At 34.5% G+C, this 19,027-nt stretch overlaps 1 protein-coding gene across 5 annotated transcripts in view; it reads left to right on the plus strand.

The window, feature by feature from the left end:
* The window catches only part of CSMD3 (CUB and Sushi multiple domains 3), a 1,101,621-nt gene that overhangs the window by 536,071 nt on the left and 546,523 nt on the right, over positions 1–19,027 (plus strand). For all 5 annotated transcript variants that reach the window (XM_076005068.1, XM_012781857.3, XM_076005066.1 and 2 more), the window contains one exon: positions 4,415–4,536. In XM_076005068.1, the coding sequence (XP_075861183.1) occupies positions 4,415–4,536 (122 nt within the window). The remainder of the gene's footprint in view (positions 1–4,414; positions 4,537–19,027) is intronic.

Here is a 19,027-nt window from a genome sequence, read left to right on the forward strand (position 1 = left end):
AAATAGTTTGCAGAAAAAATAAATTCAAGTCAAAATTAAAACAATAAAAGACCATAGGAAAATATTTTCAGCATACATAAAAATGATTAATATTGATAATTTATAGTAAGTGCCTATAAATCAACAAGGGAAGAACAATTAAAACCCAGAAAAGTGTACAAATAGAAATATCAGAGTGAAAGAAATAGAGACAACAATAAAAACTTCTGTTAAATCATATTAAAAATGTAGAGAGAGAATTGGAAATTAAAACATTGACATCTTTCACAGAATGGCAAAAGCACAATCATTGATGCTATTATTTTGGTGAGAGTGTAGGGAACTCTTTTCTTTCTTTATTTCATTTTTGAAGGTATACTGAACAAACTTCCGGAGAATAATTTAGGCATATTTATCAAATTTTAAAATGCTCACATATTGTGACTAAGTAATCTTTCTTCTAAGAATTCATCCTACAGTAATACAAGTGTAAAGAGTACAAATAATAGCACAAGTATAAAGATATAGAAAACAAACTCTTCATTCATGTATTATGCTTTATAACTATAAAAATAAAAAACCATTATTAATATGGAAAAACAAATAACTGCAAAATCTCAGTGGCTTACAACAATTAGTAATTTTTATAGTCAATTACATTGTATGTTGGTTGCTAAAGGTGAACTACAGCAACTTTGCTGAAATAGCAGGTCTTTTCTATATGTCCTCTCATTCCCTCATCTAGGATTAAGGAAACTTCATAATCATCTTGTGCTATTTTCATAGCAGAAGACTGTCAAAAATTTGCAATACTTCTATCAGCTACTGTTGGGGCTGTTAAATCTATGAAATAAATTTATATTTACTTATATAAAACAGTCATATGGGAATGAAAATTTTCAGAAGAATAGATATATAATTAGCTCAGTTTCTTAAAATACACAAACATGAAAAAATAAGAAACGTGTAAAAACACATACACATAAAAAGAAAATGTCTGCAGGTGTACAACCTAATTTGTTAAATTATTACTGTCAGGTTTGGATGCAAGCAGACAAGAAAACCAAAATATTACAGATTTTTATTTGTCATGTTATGGAAGTTTCTTTATTTTTATAGGAAAACAAAACTATTTTTCAAAACAGTTTCCCAGTATAAGGATTCTTCATCAGCATGAAGAAAGCACTTATTTTAAAGTCCATTTAAGAACTGTGCCAACTCTTATAAAGAAGTTTGTATATTGGTTTCTTTAGCAAATATTCCTACACTATGAAAGCCAGCAATTAACAGAGATGATAAGCAAGGCCTTATCCTCAAAAGACTGTAAGTGTATATATATTGTAAGAAACAATGCATGACAGAGAATTACTAAGTAGTAAGTATTAATACCACTCAGAAAAGCAGTATGCCCTATCAGAAAGCTGTATGTACTAACTTCAAACCAATCATGTTGTGATTACTATAAAATTCTCATTGCTATAAAGTTCTTAGGATATTTATAACTGCATTCTCTATCAGTTCACTAGCAAACACTTAAACAATTTTATAGATGTACTATTTAATAAGGAGCTATGAACAGTACAATCCACTACAGAACCCTGAGTGGAGAAATTAGGAACCCTTATTACAGAAAAAAGTGACACATCAGCTTGGCTTTGTTTAAATAAATAGAATTTTTTTGCAGATAGATGTAAGAAGGAATAATATTCTAGTTTGGGGGAACAGTATGAAAAATGTGGAAAATTATAAGAGTATGATACATTGAAGGCATAGCAAGAAGTCTGTTCTGGCACAAGGGAAGTATATGACTGTGTAAAATGGTGAGACATTGCAAAGGAAAAGAAATGTAAGTCCTCATGGGAATAATTTTATATTCCATATTAGGTAGTTTGCAATTTATCTTATAAAAAATAGATATCAAATTTTCATGCAGATAATCAACTGTATATTTTAGAAAGATAGATATAATAGCATTAGGGAAGATGGAACAGAGAGAGAAAGTGAGTCTAGAAAAGAAGTTAAGTAGGCATTGCTAGTACAGGAAAAATAATAAAGAAGCACTAGTACTGGGATGAGAAGGAAAGAAGGAAAATAGAGATGTTTCAGAGGAATACATAGATCTTGAGGAATGTTTACATATAACAGGGAGGTGGATGGACCAGTTAAGAAATGTTTAATTGAAAGCTTCCTAAAAATATCTCATGGAATGTCCAGCACACAAAAAATTATTCTAGAAATCAAGAGAAATGCCAAAGTAGGTGATGTATATTTGAGAGCTATCAACACAGAAATGACCATTCAAGTCATAGAAGCGAATTCGTCTATTTGGAGAGACAATTGAACAAATAGAAAAGAGGCTTTGAAATCAATTTAGCTTTATGCCATTTAAGGATCAGATGGAAAAAATTGAACCATAACAAAGAATATAGTAGAGCAGAACTATTTAAAACATACAAGCAAACAGTTAAGAGACTTTAGTACTATGTCATAGAAGGCAAAACATTTCAAACAAAACTTACAAATACCTTACTTTTGAGATATCAAGGGTGTGGAAAAAAATGAAGAGTTACTATTAGATTTAGCAATTAGGAGGTCATTGCTGGCATTGAGAAAGCAATTTCAACACTGAAATAAGAATAAGAGTCAGACCGAAATACTTTCAAGAGTGAATGAGAAGAAAATGGAGTAGTAAGCTTAGAAGATTTATAAGAAGTTAGGTAGTAAATGGGAAAAAATGATTGAATGATAAGTAATGTTGAAGGAAAAAATTATCAATTTTTTGTTCATATGCACAATAATAAGGTTTTATTGTTCAAATATAGAAATCATGTACACACAAAATAAAAACCACTGTAACTATTAAATCACCACAAAATATAACCTTCAAGTTGAATGAATGCTATATAGAATAGATTTATGCTAAAATATGACTAAAGAGTAGAAACTAATAAATAAATCTATATTTAACACATTATTAGAAAGACATACTTTTAGTGACAAAAAGACAAGCCTTGTAATCAGAAACCTGAGTTCAAATCCTGACTATACTATATACTAGCAGCAGAATGACTTTGACCAAATCAGGCAAATTTTTGGGACCTCCAAAAACTGATATTCAAAGTAGTGATGATAATAACTGTGGAAAGACGTAAGTGCAAAGCTGAGCACCTGTAGTCTCAGCTATGCAGGAAGCTGAGGCAGGAGGATAACTTGAGCCCAGGAGTTCAAAGCTGGAGTGAGCTATGATTGTGCCTCTGCACTCCAGTCTGGGTAACAGAGCAAGACCCATCTCTAAAAAAATTTATAAAGAAGACTTCAGTGCATATGGAAATATGCTTATAACTGTACATTATTTAAAAATGCAATAGATTATTATTGATGGATTAGAATAGAAGAACATGGGCAGGATTTTAATGGAACGGGGCAAAGAAATGCAAATCAAACTTAATAGCACCCAGGAAGTATGTATTGGTCAAGAAAGAAGTTAAGGCCGGGCGCTGTGGCTCACGCCTGTAATCCTAGCTCTTGGGAGGCCGAGGCGGGCGGATTGCTCAAGGTCAGGAGTTCAAAACCAGCCTGAGCAAGAGCGAGACCCCGTCTCTACTATAAATAGAAAGAAATTAATTGGCCAACTGATATATATATAAAAAATTAGCCGGGCATGGTGGCACATGCCTGTAGTCCCAGCTACCCGGGAGGCTGAGGCAGAAGGATCACTCGAGCCCAGGAGTTTGAGGTTGCTGTGAGCTAGGCTGACGCCACGGCACTCACTCTAGCCTAGGCAAGAAAGCGAGACTCTGTCTCAAAAAAAAAAAAAAAAAAAAAAAAAAAGAAAGAAGTTAAGAAACAGAAGCAGTATGGTCAACTAGTTCTTTTATTAAGTAGAAAAACGAAGGGTTAAAAACCAAGGAAATATGTGGGAATTCATTAAAATTATTTAAATATAGCTCTTTTTATAGTCTTAGTGGTCTAAATCACAGTTATAAGAACAGAAAGAGTAGCTTTAATATTGATATCTCCCAATTGTGCTATTATGAGTACTAGGGTACTTAATAAATAGAAATCAAAACACTTTTTAGATTGCTTCATTAATTCAAGGCTTTGCTTCACTCTATTTGCAGATTTTTGTTAACATAATATTGGGTAAATATACCTGTCTATAATTAAACTAACCTATTTATAGTCACAGATAATTTATCATGTCTCACACTTATGTACATAACTAGTTTTTGGGTAATGTTGAAAATATTAAGCTTGTGAATCTCAGGGTGCAAAAAAATTCTAATTTTGATAAGTGATATCAGAATGCCATGATATATATTGCAATGTGATTATAATTGTGTAATTTTGAATTTAGATTCTTTATGCAAGATATTTTTGCTATAAATTTACATGTGGCATATTCCCATCTTTTAAAATGCAATTTCTCTTTTAGTGAAGACATGTGGCTCTAATCTTCAAGGACCAAGTGGTACCTTTACGTCTCCCAACTTTCCATTCCAGTATGACAGCAATGCACAATGCGTCTGGGTCATCACAGCAGTGAATACAAATAAGGTAAGGGAAAAGCATCTGTGGCAAAAAAATCATAATCGTAATGACAAAGGCAAAGAGATCTTAAGGAAAATATAATATAGAAAAACCCATAACTCAAATATTATTTTGGCAAAATTTCTTACTTATCCCTTTACAAAACAAATTTATATGGGAAATTTGGAATAAATAAAATAAAAATAATAAAACTCTACTCTCAGTTACTAACATATAAATGAAAACACATTATAATTATCAATGACTGTTTTCTGAGATACATTTTTGAAAGTTGTAAGTATATTTTTCTTTTTATTAAAAAATGAGTTATGAGCCGGGCGCGGTGGCTCACGCCTGTAATCCTAGCACTCTGGGAGGCTGAGGTGGGCGGATTGCTCGAGGTCAGGAGTTCGAAACCAGCCTGAGCAAGAGCGAGACCCCGTCTCTACTATAAAAATAGAAAGAAATTAATTGGCCAACTAATATATATATAAAAAAATTAGCCGGGCATGGTGGCGCATGCCTGTAATCCCAGCTACTCGGGAGGCTGAGGCAGCAGGATTGCTTGAGCCCAGGAGTTTGAGGTTGCTGTGAGCTAGGCTGACGCCACGGCACTCACTCTAGCCTGGGCAACAAGCAAGACTCTGTCTCAAAAAAAAAAAAAAAAAAATGAGTTATGAATAATGGCTTGATTTCGTTTCTGCATGACACATCATTCAAGTGTATTATGTTTTTTATACATATCTGACTTTCATTCTAATGTTTTTCTATTGCTATAGATGACACAGCTATTTATTAGCAATAGTTGGTTTAATGTGCTTTGCACTAATACATAACTCATTTTAGATATTTCAAAAGGTTAGATTGTCTTTCTATTTAGTTCTAAGATAAGTAATACATCTATATGTGTATCTGCCACTGTACTTCAAGCAAAATTATAACACAAGGAGTATAAGGGCAGCTGAAAAATTAGCTAGTTTTCTTCTCTTGCTCTCCTTGTAAGCTGTGCTTTTATACCAATGGAGAAGACCTAAATAGGAAAAATCAAAATTTCTTTCAGATCCTTAGATCATATGATATCTTCTGTGGGTTAGAGTAAATAAAGCTAGGTGGTAGAGCCAATAAAATTGGGTCAGACAGTGATTCAAATACTGATTTATAATTTACTGATAACTTTAAGTTATTTAACCTCTCTAAAGTTTAGTTTCTTTACCTATGAAATGTGAATAATAAAGGAAAGTATTTCACAGTATTGTGAGAAATAAAATAATGCACAAAGCCTGGTTAGTACTTGAAATATATTAATTCATTGTTATTAAATAAAGTATATACTACCTCCCAGGGATGTTTGTGATCATTATCAAGTTCTTGAAATCTAATACTCAGAGTAGCAGAGTTGGCTTAAAAATCAGTGGTCAATTACATTTGCCTTATAGGAGAGTCCTGATTTATAAATCAGAAGAACTAGATCAGAAACCTGCTCTGCTCAAAGTGTCTGTATAAATGTGGGAAAATCACCAAATCAAACCCCTCAGCTGCATAAAGGAAATGTTTTATCCATCCAACTTGTGTCATCAGTTCAATTCAATGCAACACATATTGTTTTACTTCTCTATGGAAATTATTGGTTGTTGAGAAAATAAAAATTCATGAAGTTCTTGGAAAATAAACTAACATTTGTAGAACATTCAGCAGCACACTCTATACTATTTTTAGCACTTTTTCCCCCAGAACTTTTTATGAATTATTTAATCCTCATAAGGCTACTATTAGGAAGAGGGAAATTTTATCATCTGCATTTAAGTAAAACTCTAAAATAACTTGTCTAAGATTATATATCTTGCAAAGGTTAGAGTTGTGTACTTTATAAGATGTCTGTATGTACGGAGATATTGCTCACACTATGATATGTGTCTTTTACTAACAGGAATGAAGCAAATTTATTATAAGGTGTGGAACAAACACATTGTATTAATCTTGCATTGAGATAGAAATATTTTTGTATAATGACAGTTTCCTATAATTGTCATCAAAATGAGATATTATCTCATATTCTATAAGATATCTGCTTTGCTAAGTTTAAATCATTCTCATTATTGAATTATCTGAAGTTTCACCATGGTTGTCAACATATCTATTTGTTTATCTTACCCAATCTGCTAAATTTTTATCTCTTCTTTTTCTCCCCCAAATTGCAATTTATTATTTTAAGAGGACAAAATTATTTTCACTTCATAGCTATTTTTATCAAATAGCTGAATGTAAACATTACCCCTTGATCTGTTGGTTTATCTCTATTTTAAACTGTCCTATAAAAATTGATTTACAAGGATTTTTAATAATGAGCCACAGTAAGAATTATATTTTACATTGTGGCCCCGTTCAAACACACACACACACACACACACACACACACACACACACACACACACACAGAGTTCCACAAATACAGAGTTTTACACATATATTGATTTTCACTGAGAAATATTCAAAGGGAGCAGTATATCTAATTTTATCCAAGTAACAAACTCATAGAAATCCCTTTCTGTACCTATATATCTATGTATCTACATATGTATGTATTTGTATATCTATTCTTCTTTCTATCTTTCTATATACCTATCAGTCATCTATCATCAATGCATAATCCATCCATGTACCTATATTTTAACCCTCTATCTATATCTGTTTATCATGGTATAGAACTCATGATATATAGAAAAATATAAATTAAAATATAGCACCTCTTGTATTTTCCTGGATAGAGCTGGAACCCATTCTACTAAGTATCTCAAGAATGGAAAAATAAATACCACATGTACTCACCAGCAAATTGGTTTCACCGATCAACACCTAAGTGGACATATAGGAATAACATTTATTGGGTGTCGGGCAGGTGAGGGGGGAGGGGATGGGCATATACATGAACGCAATGAGCACCATATGGGGGTTGCACATGCTTGAAGCTCTGAATCGAGGGGGGAGGGGGAGAAAGGCAATATACGCAACCTTAACATTTGTCCCCCCATAATATGCTCAAATAAAAAAAAATGAAGTTTGAATTTTTTGGACAGAAAGAATTTCTGATTAATCTAACTAATTTTACAGTGTTTCCATTTATACATATGGTGGACAGATTCTATAAATATACTGAACTAATAATGCAAAATTTTGAGAAATTATATTTAAAGTATTTGTAAAATGAGAGTATCATAGAAATTGAATCCTTTGCAGCTATTTCATTTAGAATTTTTCCAAAATAGGTATCAATTTAAAATTGTAAGAGAAAGTACAGTTTTTAAAATCTCTTGATTTATGTGAACAAGAGTTTGAAGGATATTGGTCTAGATCAGCATTAGCCAATAGAAATATAATGTGAGCCACATATTTAATTTTAAATTTTCTAGTAGCCACATTTATAAAGATAAAATTAATCTTAATTTTATATTTAACTTCAAATGTTATAATTTCAACATTTAATTGGTATGAAAGGAATGCCATAATGTATCATCTTTTTTTAAATCTTAATCTTTGAAATGTAGATTGTATTTAACAGTTTCATCACATCTCTGTTCAAACTGCCCTTATTTTTAATGCTCAATAGCTACATGTTGCTGGTGACTACCATATTGAACAATTCCATCACCACAGAGATTTTTACTGGATTGCTCTGCTATGGAGAGTGAAAGGTGATGGTGGTAGGTATTGAGGAAGATAAATGCCCCATTGCAAGGTAATTGCCCCAGGTAAAGTTTTTGTAAGGAATTCAAGGAAAAGGAAAAGGGAATGCTCCCATTGGCAAAAGTGATTCTGAAAGACTTGGGGTTTTAAAATTCTCAGCTTTATCACAGACCATACAAATATCTCTATTTCAAATTTCAATGTTACTGTTCTTCTAAATTAGTGCCCTCATGTCCACATGGAAAACTCTGTGAGTCTATAAATTCAGCTTACACTATAATTATGTAACTTGCATAATTAAATTTGGGGTGTAATTTTTTTTGTCTGTACCTTTCTAGTGCTATGAGATCACTATAAATGGTCTCTTCACCTGCACTCGAATGTTTATAGCAGCACAATTCATAATTGCAAGGCTGTGGAAACAGCCCAAGTGCCCATCAATCAAAGAATGGATTAATAAAATGTGGTATATGTACACCATGCAGTACTATTCAGCTCTAAGAAACAATGGTGATATAGCACACCTTATATTTTCCTGGTTAGAGCTGGAACCCATACTACTAAGTGAAGTATCCCAAGAATGGAAAAACAAGCACCAGATATATTCTCCAGCAAACTGGTATTAACTGAGTAGCACCTAAGTGGACACATAGGTGCTACAGTAATAGGGTATTGGGCAGGTGGGAGGGGGGAGGGGGGCGGGTATATACATACATAGTGAGTGAGATGTGCACCATCTGGGGGATGGTCATGATGGAGACTCAGACTTTTGGGGGGAGGGGGGGAAATGGGCATTTATTGAAACCTTAAAATCTGTACCCCCATAATATACCAAAATAAAAAAATAATTAAAAAAAAATGGTCTCTTGCTTCTTGACATGACTTGAGATATAATTTTATTTATTTCTGACTCCAGTGCAATCATCAATAGTCATCTCCCTCCATTGTCCTTGTAGTCTTGAGTGTGTTAGCCATCGGCACTCCCTTGCCCTCTGCCTATATCTTGCCTTCAATATGTGTTCCATCCCAATCACAACAAATACATCATTGTAGATGTCATTTTCTACTTACCAGGAACTCAGCTCTGTGAAGGCCAAAACATAAGCAACCACACCCCTACCCCAAACCTAGCTTTGAGGGTCTATTTCTTGTGCTCAGTCATAATGCATAGGACTACATTAATCAAATTCTTCTCAGAAAAAATATAATGTACATTAGCTATTTAAAATAATGGAATTTAATTTGGAGAATTATTATACAGATATTGTAATGCATAACGAGCAAAAATTAATGGAGAAGCAAGAACTGTATAGACAGATACTATCCTTAGAACTGGAGGAAGAAAAGAAAACATCTTAAAATATTACCAGAATTTAAGAGTGTTAAGGACATTGTAGCACTAGTGCTCAGGCTTCATGGTTGATAGACCTCTGAGGAAAGTATGTGAGCCAGCAGGTTTAGGCAGACCCTAAAGTCAGCTGAAAAAGGAATCTGAGAAATGTAATTTGCAGAAATGTAATTTGCCCCAATCTAAATCTTAAAAGGACAGAATATGGAAGGATTGGCTTAGAGCTAAGAGACAGCACAAAAATAATTAGCACAGTATTGCTTAATATGGGAGAAGCAGCAGGTGGCATTTAGAAGGAAAAACGTTTTTTTTTGTTACATATAAAGTAACTATTAGATTGGATATCAAGTTGGGTATTAAGTCCAGAGATTAAAAAAAAGATAGGAATGGAGATATATAAATTTTCAAATTGTCAGCTATTGATGTTATTTGAAGCAATGAAACTGAAAGAGATGTCCCAGTAAGTCATAGGAGGAAAGCCAGAGGTAGAATACATAGTGGATGAACAACTGGTAAAGGCTGATGAATGAGTAGAGTGACTAATTGAAGATATACTTGCATACTTTTTTCTGTATTTTTTCTTATGAAGACTGCCCATTTCTGACCCAGGATCCAAATACACATGGAAGTATTAGAGTAAATGCCTCAAGTATATATGAACTATTTTAAAAAATGTAAATGTGTAACATAATGTGTATTAAAATTATAAAATGTATTTATAGCATTAATATATTCATAATGAAAGTTACTATTTAGGTTTTCTATTAATGATTTGATAATAAATGAATAATTCTATATCATGTGAGGGTCTGATTATTTTTTTTAATTTCATAATATAAAAGGTACTCCTCATATTCAAGGTTGGGAAGAAGTGATTAAAGTAAAACATAGTAATTAGCATTACTCAACCATATTAGCCTTTAAAAATGAAAAGATCAAATGAGAAAAGCATGGTCATGGTAGGCACTTGCTTATATTTTGTCCAGTCCTTCTTACCATATCATTGAATCCACCTTATTTTAATTAAGCATATATCTTGACTTTTGCAGGGAAACTAAAGAATCTTAAATTGACATTCTAGAACTCAGTTTAAAGTCGCCTTTAATGATTATCTCTTAACATGCCCTATAGTGATAATTAAGCTTGAGATCTAATCTTGAGTTATCTACCTTTAATTTTGGTCCTGGTAATTGGACACCTGTTTTGTTTCCTATCCACATGTCTGTTCTATTATCTTTAGCTTGCTAGGCTGGGATCTTCCCTGTCATTGTTAGTCCTTTTTCCATGGACTGGAGTCCTAGTGTTGATTCATAGCGTCTTGTTTGGAGGTCTGCAAACCACCAAAACAGCTTTTCTAGACAAATTAACTGATTGCCTGCTCCTGGCCCCCTCATCATTGTCTTGACCCCTAAACCAATCTTTTCCACATGACCCTTCTCTTGCTTTATTGCTACATATTTGTTGCCATTTCTTAAAGAGGTGTCCTCCCAAATTTTACAACTGGTTTTTATCATCTGAGACATTCTTTCTTCTGGGGAATGCTTGTTTATATATTCATTTAAACAAATATTTGTTGAGTAGCTACTAATTCCAGGGATAGTTTTTTGTAATGTAAGATTCAAAGGTGAATAAAACTTGACACAATTCTTTTTCTCATGTGGTTTACATTGTGGTCAGGGGTCACAAACAATTAAAGAAGCATAAGTAATATTTTAGGTGATATAACTACTGTGGAGAGTAATTTAGTAGAGCAAGGGACATAAGAAGTATGAGGTGTCAGTGACAATACTACAGGAAGGGATGAAAGAAAAAAAAAAGTAGAATTGAGCCTGCAGTAGACTTGGACCCATGTTGGATTTTTGCTTACACAACATCCAACTGTTCTTACTACTTTACAAAAGCTAAAAAACTAAACTTCTCCCATTCTGGATGGTCTTTGAGGGAACTTCAATCAAAGTTACCTTGCCCTAACTTCTCTACTTTCTTCTGCCAACAGGATGTCATGCAGTGGTTTGCTGGACCTAACTTTTACCAGCTCTTGAGAGCTTGTTAAATTATTAGGAATATAAGAAGCTGGTTGTTAAGCATATCCAATATTAAAATTTAAGTTATCTAAAATAAAATTTAATAAGCTATATTAAAAGCAAAGGTAATAATTACTCAAAATGCATGTTTCAAAAATACTTTTAGCCATGTTCTGGAAGTTACTTACATCTATTTTGTTAATATGATAGAGGTACTATGTAATGATATACTACTGTGCATCTTTTCCCCAATTCTGTATTTAGTCTCTTTGGTAGCTGGAAATTGGACATGATAGGAAAATTTACACTACAGATATTGGCAAACCCTAGAAATCCAAACTTTTTGTCACTGCATAGTTGTAGAAAGTTATGGAGAAAATATTAATACTGAAGATTAAATTTCAGACTCTTTTGTTCTGTGGTGACTGCATTGTGAACATCGCAAAAATGTTGAGGACATATTATTCCAATATTTGAAAACTATTATCTAATCAGTAATGAAGTCATATCATTCACATTATTTACAGACCAATGATATTCCAACATAGGCATTTATTTTTACAATTGTGTTTTACTTGTTAACATAAATACAGTATCAACCAAAACTCATGTGAGAATACTCATCATTAATTATAACCATAAGTTAACTATAGATACAAATGTTTAGCAAACATCAATAAAAGCATTCTATGAGAAGCAACTGGCTATGTGGAATTTATAATCAAGAATATTTTACGTTTGTCATTATTTGTAAATTGTGTTGTATATTGGTTTATATCAGAAAATTTAACAAGCATTTTTAAAGATCTAGTGTTAAGTGTCATGAGATCCAAGCTAAATCAGTCCATTTGTTTCTAAACCTTGAAAAAAATAGCACACGTTGAAAAATGTTTGAGTTGGGTTATCAGAAAGAAAGTCCTTCTTCAGAATAATAGTAAATAACAATAGTTAATGTGCATTAAATGCTTAGTGTGTACTAAGGATGGTTCTAAACCCTTGGCATATGAAGGCTCTGGATTGATGCCTTGGTTATTGATATCCTTAGTGTGGTGGTTTTCTCAGTTGCTAGTTGTTTGTAGGCTGTAGCAGTGGTAAACTATGTGTGTGGGCAGATTCCCTGTCTCTTATTGATGAGGAAAGATGGAAGTCTTTAAAATTATTTTTCGTTTCTAGGTCTTGTGGTCTTCTTAACAGCATGAATTATATTGGGATGCCCAGTTTAATATCTGACACAGTAGGTGGCGCTTGTGGGAAAGAACCAGCCACACCCTGTATGACTGAGTCAGTAACTGCTGTAAAGGGCTGTGCAAGTTCTTCTTCCTGCCAATAGGTGCTTGCCAGAAAGAACCAGCTGCCGTGGTTTTTTGCCCCTCCTCTGGAACCTGGGACCAGCTTTAGCCCCTCAGGAAAAGCACTAGATGGCTCCAGGTGGAGGGCAGGGCTCTGGCTGGAGGTTCCATGTGAATCCTATTCTTCACCACATCAGAGGTGGATGGAGGAGTTAGTCTAGGCAGGGTTGGGTCCTATGAGCCTGCCTTTAGGCACCACAAAGGCCAGTAAGGAATCCCAATAAAAAGTCCACTCCCAGGCTGCTGGGGAAAGCCTTCAGAGAGAGGCTGAAGAGGCCCCACCAAGACAGAAAGTCTGCTTGTGGGGGCAGGGCCACCTAAGATTCACAATCTGACTGTCAAGAGCAGGTTTTTCCCTTCTTCCCCCTTCTCTGCCCTTTTGTCCCCTTCTAGCATCTGGCCACAGTCAGAAGCTGGAACTAGCTGAGCTCATCAGCAATGGCACTGTGGGCTGGAAGCATCCATGTACAAGATATCACCTTGGGCTAAGAGTGTGGCATTCCTGTGAGGAGAGGGGTGCTCTGTGAGTGCACTCTGGCTAGGACCCACATTGCACTCTCCTTTCAGTTCTATTCACATGGGCTCCCTTGCTTCCTGAGATTATTTCACAAATTTCCCCTCTGTGACCCCAAACAACACAATCCAGTCCTTAGGGCATGGGATCTGGCCTGTGGGCCTGTCCCTGGATCTCTGAAGTTCAATCCTTGACCATGCCAAGAAGAAGCACACTGGCCCCAAGTTGCCTGTGGAGTGGTTTGATAGCCTGCTGCTTCTGGGTTTGCCCTGCTCTGCTGGAGCAGCCAAGTGAGCAGCACTTGGGAGGGCCAGTGGGCAGGGAGCTTACAGTCTGAGGACTCCTTGCTCCACTGCTGCCCTTTAAGAGGAAAGTGTGAGCCCCACTCTCTTTGTAAGCCTTGGTGTGGTAGGCCCTCCAACATAGGGGAACAGCCACTTCTGAGAGTCTCAGCTCAATCATACTTTTCAGCAGCAGCTGGCAGGGAAGGGTGGGAGAGGAAAAAAGTCTGAATGGAGGACATCTAGCACTCTAGTAATCTCTGTCCATATCTCCAGAAGGCAGCCCTCCCAGAATGTCCAAGCTATAGGGTCATGCAGATCCCCTGGAGACCACTAGCCCCTGTAGTTCCCACAGTCTGGGTTGGAATTGGGAAATGTTTGTGTGGGAATAAGTGAGACAAAAACTGAGCGGTTGAAGCTCCCTAGGAAGGACAAAGGTACACAGTGGATGGAGAAGCAATATGGCACCTGCTGTCCCAACATTGGTCAATGGTGACAGGAAGTAACCCCAAAGGGGCTGATTAGTCTAGTGCTTTGTATTCAAGAAGCTCCCGGTTCACTGGTTGCACTAGTCCTTGGGTTGGTGAGGGTAGAAAGGCTCTCTAGCAGTTCAGGAGCCTGCTGACTTCCAGAGATGTGAAGGAAGGAGAAAAAAGCAACGACAACAACAAAACACTTGCCTTTTTTGTCAAGCTCCAATCCTCTCAGGGGTTGATTGATTTCTGCAGATACCTTGATCCTCCTTGTTCTGCTCCTTGTTCTGCTCTGTTTCTTCCCATGGAATCTCTGGTTAGATTCTGGCACTTTTCCCTCAGAATTATACCTGATCTATGTTTTTTTTTTTTTTTTTTCTTCTAAAAATTGTCCTTCTTTCTGAGATGATCTGTCAGCTGATATGTCTGGTCAGACATCCTGAAAACTCTCCTTAAATAACTTCTTTATAAGGAATTATGCATGGACAGAGTTTGGATTTAAGAGTAAAAGCCCTGAATTCTTATACAGGTCATCTCACTTCTCTGAATCTCAGTTTTCTCATCTTTAAAGCAGGAATAATCACACCTGCCTCACTTGTTATAGGACTGTTGAACGATTTCACAACTTAATAAATCAAGCAGGACTTTGTATATTAGTTTATCTTGTAAATGTAAGAAATGATGTACGCTTATCATTTATGCCATCCCTTATTCCAAAGATGATTTTAGGTGAATGACATCTTCAAACAGACCATTAAATGCTGAGTTATGCTGAACGATTAAGGATATTTAAGATAGGGATAGTACCTATCTCATAGGGGGTGTCTAATTAACATTTGTTGTATAAATAAAATAATAGAAATGAATAAGCGATACATAAGGAATATATGAGTGAATTATTAGCCACTTTGGTCCAGTGTAGTCTAAAATAATTACATAATAGATAGCAGATATTCTGTTGGCATTTATACTGGTTTGTATTAAATATTAACAATATTTATATTCAATAATATTTTCACTTGCATATTATTTTATTTAGAGCTACCATAAAGCATAGTTATTGAGTTTTTCATATAATTCTGGTAAAATTACATTATACTGTTTTATATTATCCTGACACATAGATTTCGTTTGTTGAAGTGACATGAAATATGAGAGTTTCTCTCTCTCCTTATCTTTTCATGGATACTTGTCCCACATTTAAATTCAGGTATGAAGGACAATCTTTTCTAGTAGGGGATAAAATTCCTTTCAAGACAGGCCATTTTGTTTATTTTAAAAACAAGTAGGGAAGGTCCAATAGATAATGAGATTAAATAATTAAATTGTGCAATATTACATTCATTCATTTTGTACATTTCAGCCCATGTTTTTTTTTTAGACCCATAAAATACCCATTCACTGCTTATCCTTGTAAGTTCTTCACACATAAGATACACCCTTGACCTCCACCTGTAAAACTGAGCATTTCTTGTCACTCTTCCACATTGGAGCTAGACTTTTGCCACTTCATTTAATCTTTCCACTTTCAAGCACTAGTTTTTTTGTGCCAGATATTTGGAGATTTGGTACCTGTGCCAAGTTTTAGTCCCAGATCTGAGACCTCAGCCTGGAGTAGACTGTTACTTTTCTTTAGACTGCAGCTGTCTTTGTTCAGGTTCCTAAAAATGCAGACCTAAGGCAAGGAATTGTATATGGGTAATTTATCAAGAAAATGCACCCAGAAGAAACTATTAACAGTGGGGGAAGCAGGACAGAAAAGAAGTTAAGCAAGGATAAAATTTCATGCAAAATCCAATCCAAAATCTCATACAGTGTAAATTATACCTGAGAGCTGGTCCTAACTCAAATCAAAGGAGCTGAGCTCTCATACTTCTTCATTCCACAATTATGGACTAAGGATTACCCAAGTGGTTCAGGGCTCATGTGTGAGCTAAGTGCCTCTTATAGCCCCAAAGCAGGCTTTAGAAGACTTGTAGCTATAGGTGTTTAGAGGCAAATGTACAGTATATGGAAAATAGTGAACAGATAACAGAAAGCACAAGAGGAATCCAAGGGAATTTGAATGGAGCACTGTCAATCTCCACTATAATAGAGTAGGTACTAAAGAGAGCAAACCTGAGGTAGCAATTTAGGGATAAATGAAAATCAATGCCAGGTTGGCAGTCCTACCAAGTCATAATTCAGAAAAAGCCTAAGAGTAAACTGTAGATCTTGATATAAAACAATATGATGGAGACTAGGAAACCAACTAGAAGATTCCTTATGCCAGTATAAGTAGTTCCAGTCACTATTTATATAATACTCCAGGTTGACATACTTTAAAGATGCTGACCTTTATTTAGTTTCCTCCTGACTAAATTATATCTGTATACCCCTTCCTTGACAATCCCAGACCCTGCCAATGACACTGTTTTCTTCTCCAAATGGTTTATTTAGTTGAAATATTTTATTTAAAATGAATTACCCTTGCAGGCATAATGAGCAGGTATAAAAAATAAATATCAAGAAAGAAAAGTGGAAAGGAACTATTTCAACATGTTAAAAGAACTATCTTTGGATAGGGGTCTATAGATATTTTTCTCCTTTAATTTTATACTAACAAAAAGGTCTGCCAAATGATAATAGTACATATGCTAATTTTATAATAAAATATATTTTAATAAACAGTAAGTTAATGAAAAGAAAAAGGAAGGCATAGATATAAAGCTATTGATATTATTGACTACTTCCTGCTGCTTGAAAATTTTCCTCTCCCAGCCTTTTATTCTCTGTTTTTCTAAACTTTCTGCTATCTACTCATTCTTTTGCCAGTGCTTATCTTCCTCCACCACCTCCTTAAAAATTGATGTTCATCAATATTAAGAATTCAAACTTTTTTTCATTCTACATTCTTCTCCTCTTTCTTCACACATTTGATTATAAGTCCATTGAATTTGTTATAGCTCATTAATATGCTTCAAAGTTGCTTAAATCTCTCTTACAGTAATAGGTTTCCATTATTCTTGGGATTATCAGCCAACTTTCCAGTTAGTGAATCTTCGTCTCATTTCACTGCCTACTTCAAGCTTGTTGACTCCAAAAATCCAGTGTGATGTTGTATTCTAAAATGGAATGTCTCTTTTTTGGTAAAACATTACAGTGGATCTAGCATGGCTTTATAGACAGGGCTATGGACAACCTGAACTTATATTTCTAGACCCACACCTCAACAATCTACTTTGCCCAGTGAACTTCCAGAGCCCTGTAGTTTGAGCATTTGCTGCTCCCTATATAGGGAATATATTTCTCCACTTTGTGCCTCTCTAAACGTGTGAATCTGTTTATTCTTGGCATCTCTAGGACTCAGTTAATCTTTCACCTTTTCATATAAGCCTGTCCTGTCCTTCCTTCTACATTGGTTTAGGAAAGGCTACTCTGCATACTGGTTCATTGTTGTCATATTATATTGTAATCACCTGTTTGTTCATCTATTTTCCTTAGTTTAACAATCAAGGACAGAAACCAGTTCTTGAGTCACTGTATACTTAACATCTAATGAAATAGGTGTCATGAGGGAATATTTTAAATGAATATTTATTGAAATAATGGAGTAATTATTCTTGGGGAAATATTTGTTGTTTCATTTCCCTGTTTGTTAGCTTCCTCTAGGAACAACTCTGGTTCTTACAAAATAAGTAGGCGAAGTATGCAAAATGCAAAGTGTTTTTTCCACTACTCCTCCCACTACTAATCATTGGGTGTTTCTACTACTTTAACCTTAATGTTGTAATTATTTTGAAATGATATGCATAATCAGAGCTGTGTTGATGATAATTTGGCATTAATAGTAAGGAATTCACATAAATTATGACAATCAAGAAACTTTATACAGCCAAATATAGTCTTTTTATATTGTCATGGGAGAGGAAAAGGAGAAACTAGACAAAGAAATCTTTAATTAAAACTACCAGGATACACGATTTTCCATTAGGATTAAGTTTGACTGTCAGTGACAGAAAATCTATAACAACAGAGAATTAAACAAAATACGTATTTGGTCCAAGACTGATAGTGTCTGTGCTCCAAGAATACCTCAGGGACGTAGGCTAACTCACTACTCCACCATCCCCAGGGTGTGGCTCTTGCCTCAGGTTTAAATATGGTATCTCATACATTCTAGAGAAATGATAAAGAAGGAAAGCAAAGGACAAATGGAAGCTATTTCTTAAGAAAAATTCTCTGAATTTGCTTCAAAACTCTTTCACTTATATCATTTTTTTTAACCATAATTCAACATGTTCATATCAACTACAAGAGAAAATGGAAAGTACAGTTTTTATTAAGGACAACTTTGTACCAGCTAGGAATTCTACCACTATGGGGTCAAAGGATATATGGGAAAGATATGACAATCTTTGTTATACATATTTAGTCCAAAATTGATAAGTGTACAACAATATTCCTATTTAAGTACTATCTAGTAAAAGAAAAGATTGTGGTAACATTATAACCACAATATTATTATAATTAATAATAATTATATTATTATAATTAATAATAATATTAACAAAATTAAATTGGGTATGAATTTAGAGTACATGTTAGGTATTATGCTAAGTTCTTTTTATGTATCATCTCACTTAATCTTCTCATTAATTGTAGGAATTAGTTACTATTAATTTATTCATTTTATATGTGCAGAAACAAGTTGGAGAACTTAAGTGACTTGTCTAAATTTGCAGAGTGATCCAGTGGCTCTACTAAAGAAAATAAGAATTATGAAGGTTGGATAGTTTTAGGAAGGTGATGGTTCTATTGCTGCTGTAAGAAATCATATAACTTACTGGTTTAAAGCAACATACATTT

The sequence above is a fragment of the Microcebus murinus genome, chromosome 7, assembly GCF_040939455.1.
Source record: "Microcebus murinus isolate Inina chromosome 7, M.murinus_Inina_mat1.0, whole genome shotgun sequence".
In the NCBI taxonomy this organism is placed as follows: Eukaryota; Metazoa; Chordata; class Mammalia; order Primates; family Cheirogaleidae; genus Microcebus; species Microcebus murinus.